Source organism: Protopterus annectens, chromosome 13.part0, assembly GCF_019279795.1.
Source record: "Protopterus annectens isolate FY-2018-M chromosome 13.part0, PAN1.0, whole genome shotgun sequence".
NCBI lineage: Eukaryota > Metazoa > Chordata > Ceratodontiformes > Protopteridae > Protopterus > Protopterus annectens.
This window is the reverse complement of record NC_056747.1, coordinates 1,183,772,383-1,183,785,344: the sequence shown is the minus strand read 5'-3', so window position 1 is coordinate 1,183,785,344 and position 12,962 is coordinate 1,183,772,383. Positions and strand designations below refer to the sequence as shown.

The 12,962-nt window shown below is 44.6% G+C and overlaps 1 protein-coding gene across 1 annotated transcript in view; it reads right to left on the bottom strand.

The window, feature by feature from the left end:
* CDC27 (cell division cycle 27) overlaps positions 1–12,962 on the bottom strand; it is a 2,763,676-nt gene that overhangs the window by 1,597,856 nt on the left and 1,152,858 nt on the right. Inside the window, exon 14 of the mRNA XM_044055179.1 lies at positions 9,140–9,255. Within this exon, the coding sequence (XP_043911114.1) occupies positions 9,140–9,255 (116 nt within the window). The remainder of the gene's footprint in view (positions 1–9,139; positions 9,256–12,962) is intronic.

Sequence of the window (12,962 nt, the reverse complement as noted above, 5' to 3'; positions counted from 1 at the left end):
TAGCGCTGAGGGGAAATGACATCTCCAAAAGCTTTGGAGCAGAAGCAAACCCCTCTGACCAGACTCAGTCGCTTCAGCTCAGAGATCCATCATGCTCTAAGAGAATTGGAGCTGATCGTATCATTGGAGTCGAAGATAATGTCATCAGAGTCAACACAGGGAGCTCAGATCGAAGGAGGAGGTATTAAAGGCAGAAAGATAGTTTGGCGGTTCATTGATCTGGAGGGGGATAGAGCAGGCAAAACTCCCATCTGAATCTGCATCCTGATGAATATCATCACCCTGTCCACCTCCTCTTCGGACAGGCTCCAGGAAGATCTTACAGAAGAAGAAATGGAGGGAGGTCTTGAAAGTTTCTTGGGGGTCTTCTGGAGAAAAGGAGACCCTAGTCTCGGGGATATGGGCTCTAGGGAGAATCTGGGAGCTCAACTCTGAGAAGTCGATGACTGTCAGATCAGAGGGTTTCAGGTCTGACAGCTTTAAGGTCTTAGCAGGTGGTTCAGATGAAGATTTGGTGGGAGACTGGGCAGGACAGTGTTTGCGGTGCTCCCTGGGCTGCTTAGATTTCTTAGTGGGAGTTTAAGCCCCTGTTTGGAAGACCCAGCAGAAGAAATAGACTGGGAAGAAAGACCTTCAAAATAAGTTTGTTTCGGTGATCACTTAGAGCTCAGGCTTTAAAGCTTGAGCAAATCTCACATGAGGTATCCAAGTGACCAGGGCCTAAGCAATAAACACACTCCCTGTGGGTATCAGTGTTGGGGATCTTATGCCCACAGGAAGTGCATTTTTTTGAAACGGGTAGGTTTTTCAGCCATAATGGAAATTATAAACAAAACAAATTTTTTTTTTTTTTTGAAAAAGATAGGACAGGGACAGGTATATCAGAAGGTATAAAGTTATTAAAAATATGCAAGTAACCATGAAAATAATAAAGTGAATGTAAAGGTAAGGAGGAACAAAATACAGAATAATTACCAAGTTAAACTTAAACCACTCAACCCCAAATGGAGACTCAAGAGGTGAAAATACTGACTGCTTTCATGTGCAGCAAATGAGACCTGAAGTAATCTGCAGGACATGGACATTACGGGTAAGGGAGGAGATAGACAGTTGGATCCTAAGCTATAAAAAGTGGCAGAGTCGGATCAGAGGTTCAGATCCAAACCCACAGGTTGATGAACGAATGAAAATTGCATTAGATTCATTGCTCCACTGTATTTGCTATTCATTAGACCCATCATGGAGTACAATGTCCCTTTGGTATATATCTAACCAGGCATATCCAACAATTGGAACATCCACAGAGGTTCCTCACTAAAAGAATACACAGTGCAAGTAAAATGTCCTATGCAGCCCACCTCAAAGCCCTATCCCTGTATTCTGTCTCCTACAGGTTGAGGGGAGATCTATTCCCGGCATTGCCAGACCCCACTCTGATGGGCCTCCTGAATATCCACAAAACAAACAGCAGCAGAATTATCCGTTCTAAAGATATAAACCTTACCTGTGATACAAATAGCACCTGCTGGAGAGACAGGTATGTAAACCCAGTGACTACCCAGTTTTCTGGAACAGGCTGCCCATCCATGTGAAGCAGAGATCCTCCCTAACCCAATAAAAGTGCAACTTGGACAACTGGACAGGGAAAGGGTTGTTGTGTAAAATCTTACCATAACTTTAGATGTCCTTCTCTTCTATATACTGCTGTATTCATAACAAAAGGAAGTCCGCCTCTGGTCGATTCTTGTAAGTCTGGCCATTATACAAAACATAAATGCTACCACTAGTGTGCCTGCAATGTCCTGCATCTCTCTCTGCGAATGTCGGTCATAAACAGACGTCGGGTACAAAACGGATGTCAGCACGCACCTACCTCAGAACTGAATGCCACCAGAATCAGCGACTACGGAGTGGGACTCAGAAGTCAGGAAAGTGTCAGGGGGAAGGCAGGGAGGGAAACTATACAGCAGCATATAGAAGAGAACGACATCTAAAATGATGGTAAGATATTACACAACAAACCTATGTCCTTCTATTCATATGCTGCTGTACTCATAACAAAAGGGAGAGTGCAAAAGCTCCTGTATTAAGATTTGGGAGGAGGAACAGAAGCATTTTCCACAAACCCATGAAGGATGGTTCTGGCAAATCCTGCTCTGGCTCTAGAAACAATGTCCAACTTGTAGTGTATGGTAAAGGTATGGACAGAGGACCATGTAGCTGCTTCTAAACTGGCAGCTGTATCCAAACCTTTGAAGAGAGCCCCAGAGGAAGACACTGCCCTGGTGGAGTGCACCCTTACTGGGAAGGGGAGCCTTCTGCCATGGGCTGTATAACAAAAGATGGTTTTAGATATCCAGGAGAATATGGTTAGCTTGGAAACAGGGTGTCCCAGGGCTCTCAGGTGGTGAGACTTTCTGATTTATGAATGGGTTTGGTCTTAGCCAAACAGTACCAGAGTTGTCTGTGAACATCTAAGGAATGTAGCATTCTTTCAACCGGGTTTTAGGGTGAACGGAAGATGGGTAGGTGGATGGCCTGATTCAGGAACAGCTCATTAACCACTTTGGGCAAGAAGGAAGGGTTGGTATGCAAACACACCCTGTCCTTGTGGAAAACAGTAAAAGGATGAGAGGCCATAAGGGCTTGTAGTTTCAAAACACTTCTGGCTGAAGTAATGGCCACCAAGTCAAGAGTAGAGTTTACCATGTACAGTGTTGGAGACAGCAGTCCTTGGCTGGCTCAAGGGGTGGCAATGTCACCAGTACAAAATTTAGGTCCCAAGGAGCTGGGGTGGGCTTCCTTGGAGGTCTGAGGTGCAGAACCTTTTTTAGGAAGAGCTTGACTTCCAACCTTGAAGCCAAATGTGAGTGGCAGGCATACTGAAATGGCAGATAAATATGTCTTGATGGAAGAATAAGAAAGTCCAGAATTCATCAGTTCACAATGGTAGGATAAGACCACAGGGGGTTCTACTACCAGTGGTTGTATGTTGTATTTCTGACACCAGACAGAAAATCTCTTCCACTTTGAAAGATAGGATGTTCGGGTAATATGTTTTCTAGCCTCCTGCAAAACCTGAAGCACATCCTCTGCGTATAGGTGTCTGAAGGGAATCAATGCCCTATCACCCACAGTGTAAGGTTCAGACTGGACGGTTGGGGATTTAAGAGCATTCCCTTCTCCTGTGTGAGCAGGTTCATCTGGTGGGGTTAAACATGTGGTGATTGCCCTTGGCTAGATGTAGTAACAGGGGGAACCAATGCTGCCCTAGCCCATGGGGAATCACCAACAAGACTTGAGACTGTTCTTTATGAATTTTCAGCAGGACTTTTTGAATGAGAGGGAAGGGGGGGAAAGCATAAGCACATATCCACGGGAATGAGAGAGCATCCACCCCCCATGGTTTGGGATGTGGCACCATGAAGTAGAAAGTCGGGAGCGGTTTGTTCATGTGGGAGGCAAACAGATCCACATCCGGAATACCCCATTGATGGACCAGGTCCAGGAACACTTCCCTGTTTAGCATCCATTCCTGGGACAGAGTCATGGTTCTGCTTAAGGAATCGGCCATCACACTGTCTGCCGAAGGTATGCAGACAACTTGGATGTTGACTTCTCTCTAAGGCTATTTTCCATGCTTGCAGGGCCAGCCTGCACAGCAGGTAGGACCTTGCCCCCCTGTTTGTTGATGTACCGCAGCACAGTGTTCTTGTCTGTGAACCACCTCAGCGTGCCTGGTAAGAGAAGATGCTTGAAAATTTGTAGGGCCAGTATCAAGGCTCTCATCTCTTTGATATTGATATGCTCTTTTAGTCGAGTGCGAGTCCATGAGTTCCCTCACTCTCTATTCTCCCAAGGTTGCTCCCCATCCTGTGTCCGAAGTATCTGTGAATAGGTCCTGCTGGGGTGGTATGGGTTGTAGGGGTAAGCCTGGGTTGGCCTGAATCTGGGCTATCCACCAATTCAGTTCTCTGAAAAGACATGGTAGCTTAGGGACTATGTACTCCAGGGGGGAGTAAATGTTTCCATGTTTTTCTCAAGTACCACTGGAACTTCCTCATGTGAAGCTTTGCCAGCGGTATCATGGGTATGGTGGATGCCAAGAATCCCAGTAGTCTGAGAAATTCCCTGGTGACAGGGCTTTGAGGGGTAATAACTCCTTAAAATATGAAGTGTCACAATTTCCTCTGAGGGAAGACAAGCCATCATTTTTTTCTTTTAGGATGGAGCATCCCAGGAACACATGATCCTGTGCAGGTACCAAGGATGGCTTTTTTTAGATTAATGGTAAACCCAGAGTTCAAGAGGGAGACTGTGAAGTCCAGTTTTTGTAGGAGCATTGGGGCTGACACGGCCTGAATGTGGATATTGCCTTGGTAGGTGAAAAGCTGAATTCCCCTTGTCCTGGCAAAGGCCATAACTGGTGCAAGGCATTTTGTAAACACTCTTGAGGCTGTAGAGACCAAATGGCAAATCATAGAACTGAAAATGTGCAGAACCCACTGAGAAGCGGAGGAATTTCCTGATGAAGGGATGGATTGGGATGGGTAAGTAGGCAGCTTTTATATCCAAGGATACCAAGAAAGCCTGAGAAAGGATCAGGGGGACGAAGGGTAGAGAGAGTAAGCATCCAAAAGGAGGGAACTTGGAGGAAGGTGTTAAGATGGGACAAATCCAGGATTGGTCTCCAGGGACCTTGTTTCCTGGGGACCACGAACATTCTGGAGTAAAATCCCTTTCCTCTTGCATGTAAAAGGACCTCTTGTGCAGACCCTTGTGCGAGGAGTTCCTGAAGAACCTGTGGAAAGAAAGCCAGTTCTCGAGGGGCTTAAGGAATGCCTTTGGGGGTAGGTTTGGTCTCCCATGTCATGAAATATCCTTGTTTTATTATAGGGAGGACCCAAGAGTCCTAGGTAACCAGATTCCAAGCCGGGAAGGAGAGAGAGAGATGCATGGAAAGTGGGGTGTCTGGACCCAGTACCTAGTAATTACAAGGCTATCAGGTTTGCCTTGGAAGGGCCGTTTGGGAGCAGGAGTAGAGGGAGCAGACTTGGAAGAGGGCTGCTTTCTGGAATCCTTCTTGCTTTTGGTTGGCATTTGTCTGGCAGGTTCTCTCACAAAGGAGGTTTTGGTAGGGTAGTTTCTTTGGAAGCGTGGAACCGATGAGACAAAGATGTGTCAGACCCTGTAGTTCCTTGCCTCCTCTTGAAGGGCCTTGAAGAGGACAGCAGCAGATGAACCAAATAAATTTTTGTTGTCAAGGGGTGTGTCCAGGAGTTTTGACTTGATGTCAACAGGGGGAGGGATGCAACCTAAGCCGGGGATATCAATTGATAACAGACCCCGATGTGGCAGACCTAAATGAGGCCTCTACTGCATAACTGCAATCGATGAATGCAGGAATTCAATAAGGTAGATATTTTGCCTTGGTTGGGGAGTCAGGGAGGTAACCCAACAGAGCCACGGAGTATTTGACTATGTGGGTCTGGTAGTTAATGGTTCTCACTGCTAAAGTAGCAGAAGTGTAGACTTTTTCCCCAGGTGCTCCATTAACCTGCTCTCCTTGTCAAAGAGCAGGAGGGAGGTGGGAGTAACTTAAATTTGTCTGCAGGCACAGTAATGACTGAAGGGTCTGCAGCAGGAGCTTTACAAAGGAATTTTGCATCCTCAGGGACTTTATAGAACCTGTTAGGGGATTCGGGTGTAGGGGGCTGGAAATTTGGATTTTTTGGAAGCAGCCAGAAAGGCATCCAAAAAGGCAGGGTTGCAGTGGGGGAACAGCAGATAGGTTAGGTGAGTCCATTTGTAAAAGGTCATACCACCACTTTTGGGTCTCAGTGACCTGACTGCTGTCCCACTTGAAAAATTCTTTCATTTGAGAAATAGTTTCCCCAAAGGTAATATCTTCTCCAGGGGAATCTGTGCCACTGGACGACAACTCTAGTGATGCGTATACCAGAGAAGAAGCAATTTGGGAGGTATAGGCGAGGGATTCATCCCCTGATGAATCCACCTCTTCAGAAGCAATGTCCTGGACAAGCTTACCCTTAGGTGAAGACACAGTAGGGGCCTAGAGTAAGGCCAGGAAGGCATTTAGAAGGCCTTGGGTGAAGGCCTGCCAGTCAGCAAACTGTTCAGAGGCTGCAGGCATCCGAGGAGTAGTAAGGTGTTTGGGTCTTTTGCTTTTTCTTTTTGTGCGGCTCCGACACCAAAGTCTCAGATACGGTGAAGATTCAGAGGGCTAGATGTACGACAGCATTCCGCAATGTCTGAGTGAACGCCTTCTCCAACTAGAATTTCAGAGACCCCAAGCAGGGCCTCAGAAATGATGAGCCTAGGTTCCCCCTCAACGACTGATTCAGATGTCTGCGATTCCCTGTGGGACATATCCTTTGCTTCTTTAGCAGCTTCCTCTGGAGCTGCCACCAAAGGAAGGTTCAAAGTTTCCGGCTCAGACTCCAGGCCTTCACTGGCCTCTAGAGGAATGGCAGGGAGAAGGTGCAGCAGTCAGTTCAGGCTTCAACGTTTTGGGCTTTTTCACTGGAGGCTCATCTGAGAAACCCGAAGCTGGATCCATAGCTTTAGCTAAGCGTTTGAGCCACTGGTTCTCCAAGTACAATATTAATGTCACTAAGCGACATCAAAGGGTTTTGGGGACGAAGGCCTGACAAATAGTACAAGTAGTGTGGTCGTGTTCTTGACCTAAGCAAGACAGGCAGAGCTCATGAATATCTTTATGTGGAATTTACCTTCCACACCTGCACTTGTTCTTTCTACGCGACATGAAACCCCAAAGCAGTAGCAAAGCAAAAACAAAAAAACCCTATTTGGTACTTATCTGAAGTCGGATAAGACTAGTTTACTTTTCCCAAGGAGCGACGACCAGAGCTGGCAGTCCACACAAGCAGAGAAGTTCTGAGGTAGGTGCACGCTGACATCTGTTTATGACAGACATCTGCAAATTGAGATGTGGGACGCTGCACACACACTAGCGGTAGCATCTATCTTATGCATAATGGACGGATGTATGACAGTCGACCAAAGGCAGACTCCCTTGTGTTATGAATGCAGCAGTGCATGAATATAAAGACATCAAGAAATTCATCCCTGGCTTCGCACCTATGGTTCATCTCCCAGGCCTCTGCTTGTAAATGTTTCATCTTATAAGCCTCTGCTTACAATTATCAAGGGTACCACAACTAGTCAGAGATTTGGGATGCATGGCTAGGCTTAACAAGACCCTTGTGGTGGTTAGCCTGGTAAACGCCCATGAACCTATGAACTAAACTTACGCAACTACCAAAAAATTAAGGTACAGGAGTGACCAAAAAAAAAAAACTCTTAGAAAAGGATACACTCAGGGCACACAGCTGAGCTGCTCTAAGGAATGCTGGCAAACTAGATCTGAGGTAGACTAGGTGAAGCGGGGGGTTATGGGTAGAGGAGGACTCAGTGGGCTGAAATCTTTGGAAGTTGTCTGGCATTAGATCCAATCCAGGTGGAAAAAACATTGGATACATTGTATCTATCCCCACCATCGTCCTGTTCAAATTCAGCATCTTCACTCTCTTCAGGAACAGAGGTACCCCCTCTTTCTTTAACCAAAAACTACTTCACAAGGATCAATAGCCTGAATTAAACTGTGAATCAGAACTAGTAAACTACTCCTAAGAAAATTTAAGAAGCAGATGACACATCCTTAGTTTTCTGTTTCTTTTTGACAGGAAAAATGTGACTAACCATGTCAGTAATAGAAGCAGCAGCTTCCCCAGAGATGGGTACAATATTCTGACCAACAGGTTTTGAAGGTTTCCCTATTCAGTCTCCTAGGACTGACAAAAGTGGTTCTCCCCTCCCCAATGAAGGGACCCTAACAGCCACAGAAGACATGGCTAATGCCAGTCCATAGTAGCATTAAGTGCTACACCAGAGAGATCAGGGTAAAAGATGAATGGGTCCGAGGTACAACAAATACCACAGCAGCGGCAAACTGCTGGCTTACTGTGGAGGGAAGGGCTGTTTGCTTAACTTTTTCTTTTTTGTGGCTGGAAGAAGGACCGACAATGGGACCTGTAGGCTGTTCCATGGTCAAGCCAAAAATGGTGTCACTTTCCTGAGGAGGACCAACAGAAAAAAAGATACTCATTTAAAAGTATGATACATTCTTTTGACAGTCCATAACTCCTAGCTTTAAATATATTTTTTTGAACAGGAAAGAGATAAAACACAAACAATATTTAAAAAGTGAAAGTCCCCCCCCACCAAAGTGAACTTTCTTTCCCAGCAATCATCAAGCTGACAGTCGACCCTCCACAGTCTTACAATGTACCCCTTTATCAGCAGTAAAATTCTGAAGGTCTTGGTTCAGTCAGCTCAGCTTGAGAAGCCTGAAAGTTTGGGCTCATGGAAGGTGCCTGTTGGCAGGATATAACCAATACAGCTAAGGCTACTGCAGCAGTGATCAATATGAACAACATGCTCAGCTGTGTCCAACTAAGCTTGCATGCATCATGTCTGCAACTATGCAGAGCCCATATGGTTTACATTTAGCTTATGCAAAACATTTTGAAATGGTGAGCTGCATTTCCCAGACATGTAAAATATAACATCCTGAAGGTCTAAAGAAGTTCCACTTCTGTAACCCTCTAGCAGTCTAATCAATTTATTAAGTTTGGTCAAAAGACCCAATAGTTATAGCACAAAAATATCAGTAGGGATTGCTTGGAAAAGTGAGACATTTAACAGATGTCTGATGCTTTTTCTGTCTAGGATAGTTCCTCACTCAGAAGGCTGCTTTCATATATCAATAACCAGATCAAATGACGCCACCATGATAGGGAAAAATCTTGATAAGCCAAGCAGACTCCCTACTGAACTTCAAAAGTTAATCAAAGAAGATTACCCATCTGTTACACAAAGCACAGAAGCTCAGATGTAAACTGAGACAACACACATCTCAAAGGTCTTTACATCAGCTTATATCACAGCACAGCTTACCAGAGAAAAATAAGATTAAAAATTAGATGACCTTGACAAGACTGTAAATAATGGTAATAATTCACAAACTGCTCTGCCTGATTTAACTGCACAAACATGGTTAGATAATACATACAAAAATAACAATAGAGAGTATTACCTAGTTTGTGGAGCAATGCTTTGCGTCTGAGAAAGTGGGACTGGAGTTATTTCTCGACTATTGCCACTTTGCGAAAATACAGACTTTGGCCCAGGCTGACTAATTCTGGATACAGGCTAAGTAAAACAACATGCTGATTTAATCAGAGTTCTTAAAGTATCAAAGCTATGTTAAGGTTTCAGACAAATTCTATCAAAGCTTAAGCAAGTACTATTCAAAACCCAATCAGAAATCAGTTGCATTGATGTTCAACATGTGTGTTTGTCAAAGAAACACTTGTGCAGTGGCTGTGTTTGCACAATTCTTCAAGCTTTTCAACAACCAAGGAGGCAAATCCCTTTTAACCTAGGTTAGCATTCCTGCACCTGAATTACAGGACTAATTCTGCACCTCAGCTATTGTAAGACACACGTTTTTAGCATTCCTGCACCTGAATTACAGGACTAATTTTGCACCTCAACTATCGTAATACACACGTTTTTACACTATCAGTTGATATAAGAGACTTCCTTAGTGGACAAAACTAAGATATCCTACCACACTTCCTCAGTTTGATTTTCTATGATGCTCAAACATTTGGAAGTTCATGTATCCTTTACCAGTTTATGTTGTAATGTCAAGAGCTAAACTTCACATGTTTGCCTAGCCCATAAGGTAGTACATTTTGAAATTTAAGATGAACAACTATAGTCGGTCCGGCCTGATTTTGAGCAGGATGTATGATATTAGAGGAAGGGAAGGGGATGTGTAGAGAAACATCCCCTTCCATGAGAAGGAGAGGCTGTCCAATTTCCATGCCAGAAAACTTAGGACTCTGGCACAAAATATTTTAAGTTTTCTGTTCAGAGGGGAAGCAAATAGTCCACCAATGGGGTACTCCAAAAATAGACCCATGTCCAGGAACACAACCCTGTGAAGCCCTCCATTCGTGGGACTGAGTCCAGGATCCACTCAGTGCGTCTGCTACAAGGTTTCTGTCGGAGGGGGATGTACAATGCCTGAATGGTCATGTTGTGCTTTCCAAGGAAGTCCCATACTAGGAGAGTCAACCTGCAAAGGAGGTAGGATTTGGTCCCCCTCCCCGGCTTGTTCACATACCACAGTAATGTCTGTAAACAACTTCAGTGGGCCAGGACCAAAGAGGGGTCTGAAAGCTAGGCACAATGCTTTCATTTCCCTTGTCTGTGTGTTCCCTTTTCTGTGAGATGGACCACATTCTTTGAACAGTGTATTTTCCCATGTCCACATCCCAGCCCATATGTCTGAGGCATCTGTATAACTTTCTTGGACTGGATCCAGGGTGTGGAAATGTAGTCCTGGATTTAGGCTTACCTGTTGAGACCACCAGATAACTTCCTTTTTCAAACAAGGGAGTAGGGGAATAGGAAATTCTAGAGGATGTGAGTGTTGTGTCCAGACTGATCTCAGAAACCATTGGAGCTTCCACAGGTGTAGCCTTGTCAGAGGTACCATGGGAATCGTAGAAGCCATACACCCCAGTACCCTGAGAAATTCCCCGACTATAATGTGATGTAAATGCAGAAGAGACAGGAAGTTAAGAGTGAAGATCCTCTGCTTTTTGTGGCAGTAGAGATGCTTTTAGTATGTCCGTCTGAATTCTGCACCCGAGCAAAATGTGGTCCTGGGTTGGAGAGAGGGTAAATCTTTTGTAGTTTATTGTGAACTCCAGATTTCTCAGCAGGGAAAAAAGTAGTTATGTTCTTACCATAATGTTACATCTGTGTTGTTGATCTTCATTCATTATGGGTATCGGCTCCGTCCTCAGAACTCAGTTGGGTGTTATAAGCTTGCGCCAGCCAAAAAACTCTCGAGATAAGCTTATCCAGAAGTGCCCCCTCTCCATCAACCTCAGATCGAGTTTACCCCTAAGAAAGGAAGAGAAAAAGCAGAGGCTTTATCTGAGCAAATTCTCTATTATAAGGTAGGACCTCAACATCCGAACCTCCAGGAGTTTTTCAGAGTAGGATGGTGGGTGGGAGGTAATGAATGAATGAATGTACAACAACACAGATGGAATGCTATGGTACGAACATAACTTCTTTATCTGATGTTAATCTTCATTCATCCATTACTGATGGGACAGAGTCCCTAGCCACTTTACTTCCTGGGAGGCCCTATAGAAGGATATTCCCGAGCACCACTGAACCAAAGGAAGCTCTCCCCCTGGAGACCAAATCCAATTTGTAATGCGTGATAAAGGTATGAGGGGTGGCCCATGTTGCTGCTGCACAAATGTCATCCATGGAAGGCAACAAATGTTGCGACTGATCTGGTCGAATGCACATTGACCTTAGATGATAGAAGAGCTTTGTTTTGTTGATAAAGCAAATGCAGTCTCTCAACCATTTAGACAGTGTCACTTTAGAAACGTATCTTCCCAATTTTGGTCCTAAGAACAATACGAATAATTGGTCAGATTTTCAAACTGATTTAGTCTTGTCCAAGTAGAATCATGCACAAAGTAAATGTAGGAAATATTCTCCTTTGTTAGAAAAATTTGGAAAGAAAACTGGCAGATCAATTAAATGAAATCGGAAATACCTTTGAGTAAGAAGGTGGGATTAGTCCGGAGTGATGATCTGTCTTTATGGAAAACCATATAAGGAAATTTTATGCACAAGGCTTATAAGTTCAGATATTTGTCTTGCTGAGGTAATAGCTACCAAGAATAAAGTTTTCCAGGATAAAAATTTTATATCACAAGTGGCAGCAGGTTCGAAAGGAGAAATGAGTCAAGGATTGTAGAACTAGTGTCAAATCCCATGGCTCGATTGGGTCTTTGAAGGGTGGTCTAATGTGCGTGACATCTTTCAAAAAGGTTTCACAGAGATGGTGAGAAATCAAGGATGAGTTCTGGAAGCCATTGTGGAAGTTAAAGATAGCCGCCAGGTGTACTCTAATAGTTGAAGCTGCTGCTCCCGAATGGAGGTGGTTTGATAAATTGTTCAGTACTGAAGTAAGCGGAGATGAAAGGGTCTATTCCCTTCTCTCGAGACCACTTGCTAAGATAAAGTTTCCTAGTGGATGGTTTATGGGAAGCCAGAAGAATGTGACGTACAGGGGAGGACAGGCTATTTTGCCTGGCAATTACCAGAAGTTGAGGAACCAAGCTGTCGGCTTGAGGCACGATATGTTTGGTTACATCAACTCTTGGGGATGTGACAGCAATTCTGGAGTTGGATCCAAAATCCATGGTTGATGTACTAGGTGACGCCAAAGCAAGGGAAACTAAACTTGTCGGGGCCAATAGGATGCAATAAGGATTACTCTGCTTCTCAACTGAAGAGCCTTCTTTAGAAATTGTGGGATCAGAGGAAGGGGAAGGAAGGCATAAAGAAGTCCCGTGGGCCAATCATGTACTAGAGTGTCCCTCGGGGACTCCCCCTGTGGGGGAATTAGGGCATAGTAGCTACTGCATTTGCAGTTTGCAGGGGATGCGAACAGATAGCAGCAAGGCTGGCCCCAGTGACTGAATATCTTCGCCACTATGACAGGAGTGAGGGACCACTCGTGAGGCAGGAGAATGCATATTCTCAGTTTGTCTGCAATTATGTTGGAATCCCCAGGAATGTATGTTGCTATCAGAAAGTAGCTGGAAGCTATTGCCAAATTCTCATGGCCTCCCAATACAACAGGTAGGACTCGGTTCCCTCTTGTTTGTTGATATACGAGACTATGGACATGTTAGACTGGATAGCAATTGTCCCTGATGGGAGGACAGACTGGAATGCCTGCAACACTAGAAGCACTGCCCTCAGTTCAAGGACCCTGATAAGCAGGTTGGCCTCCATGGATGACCAAG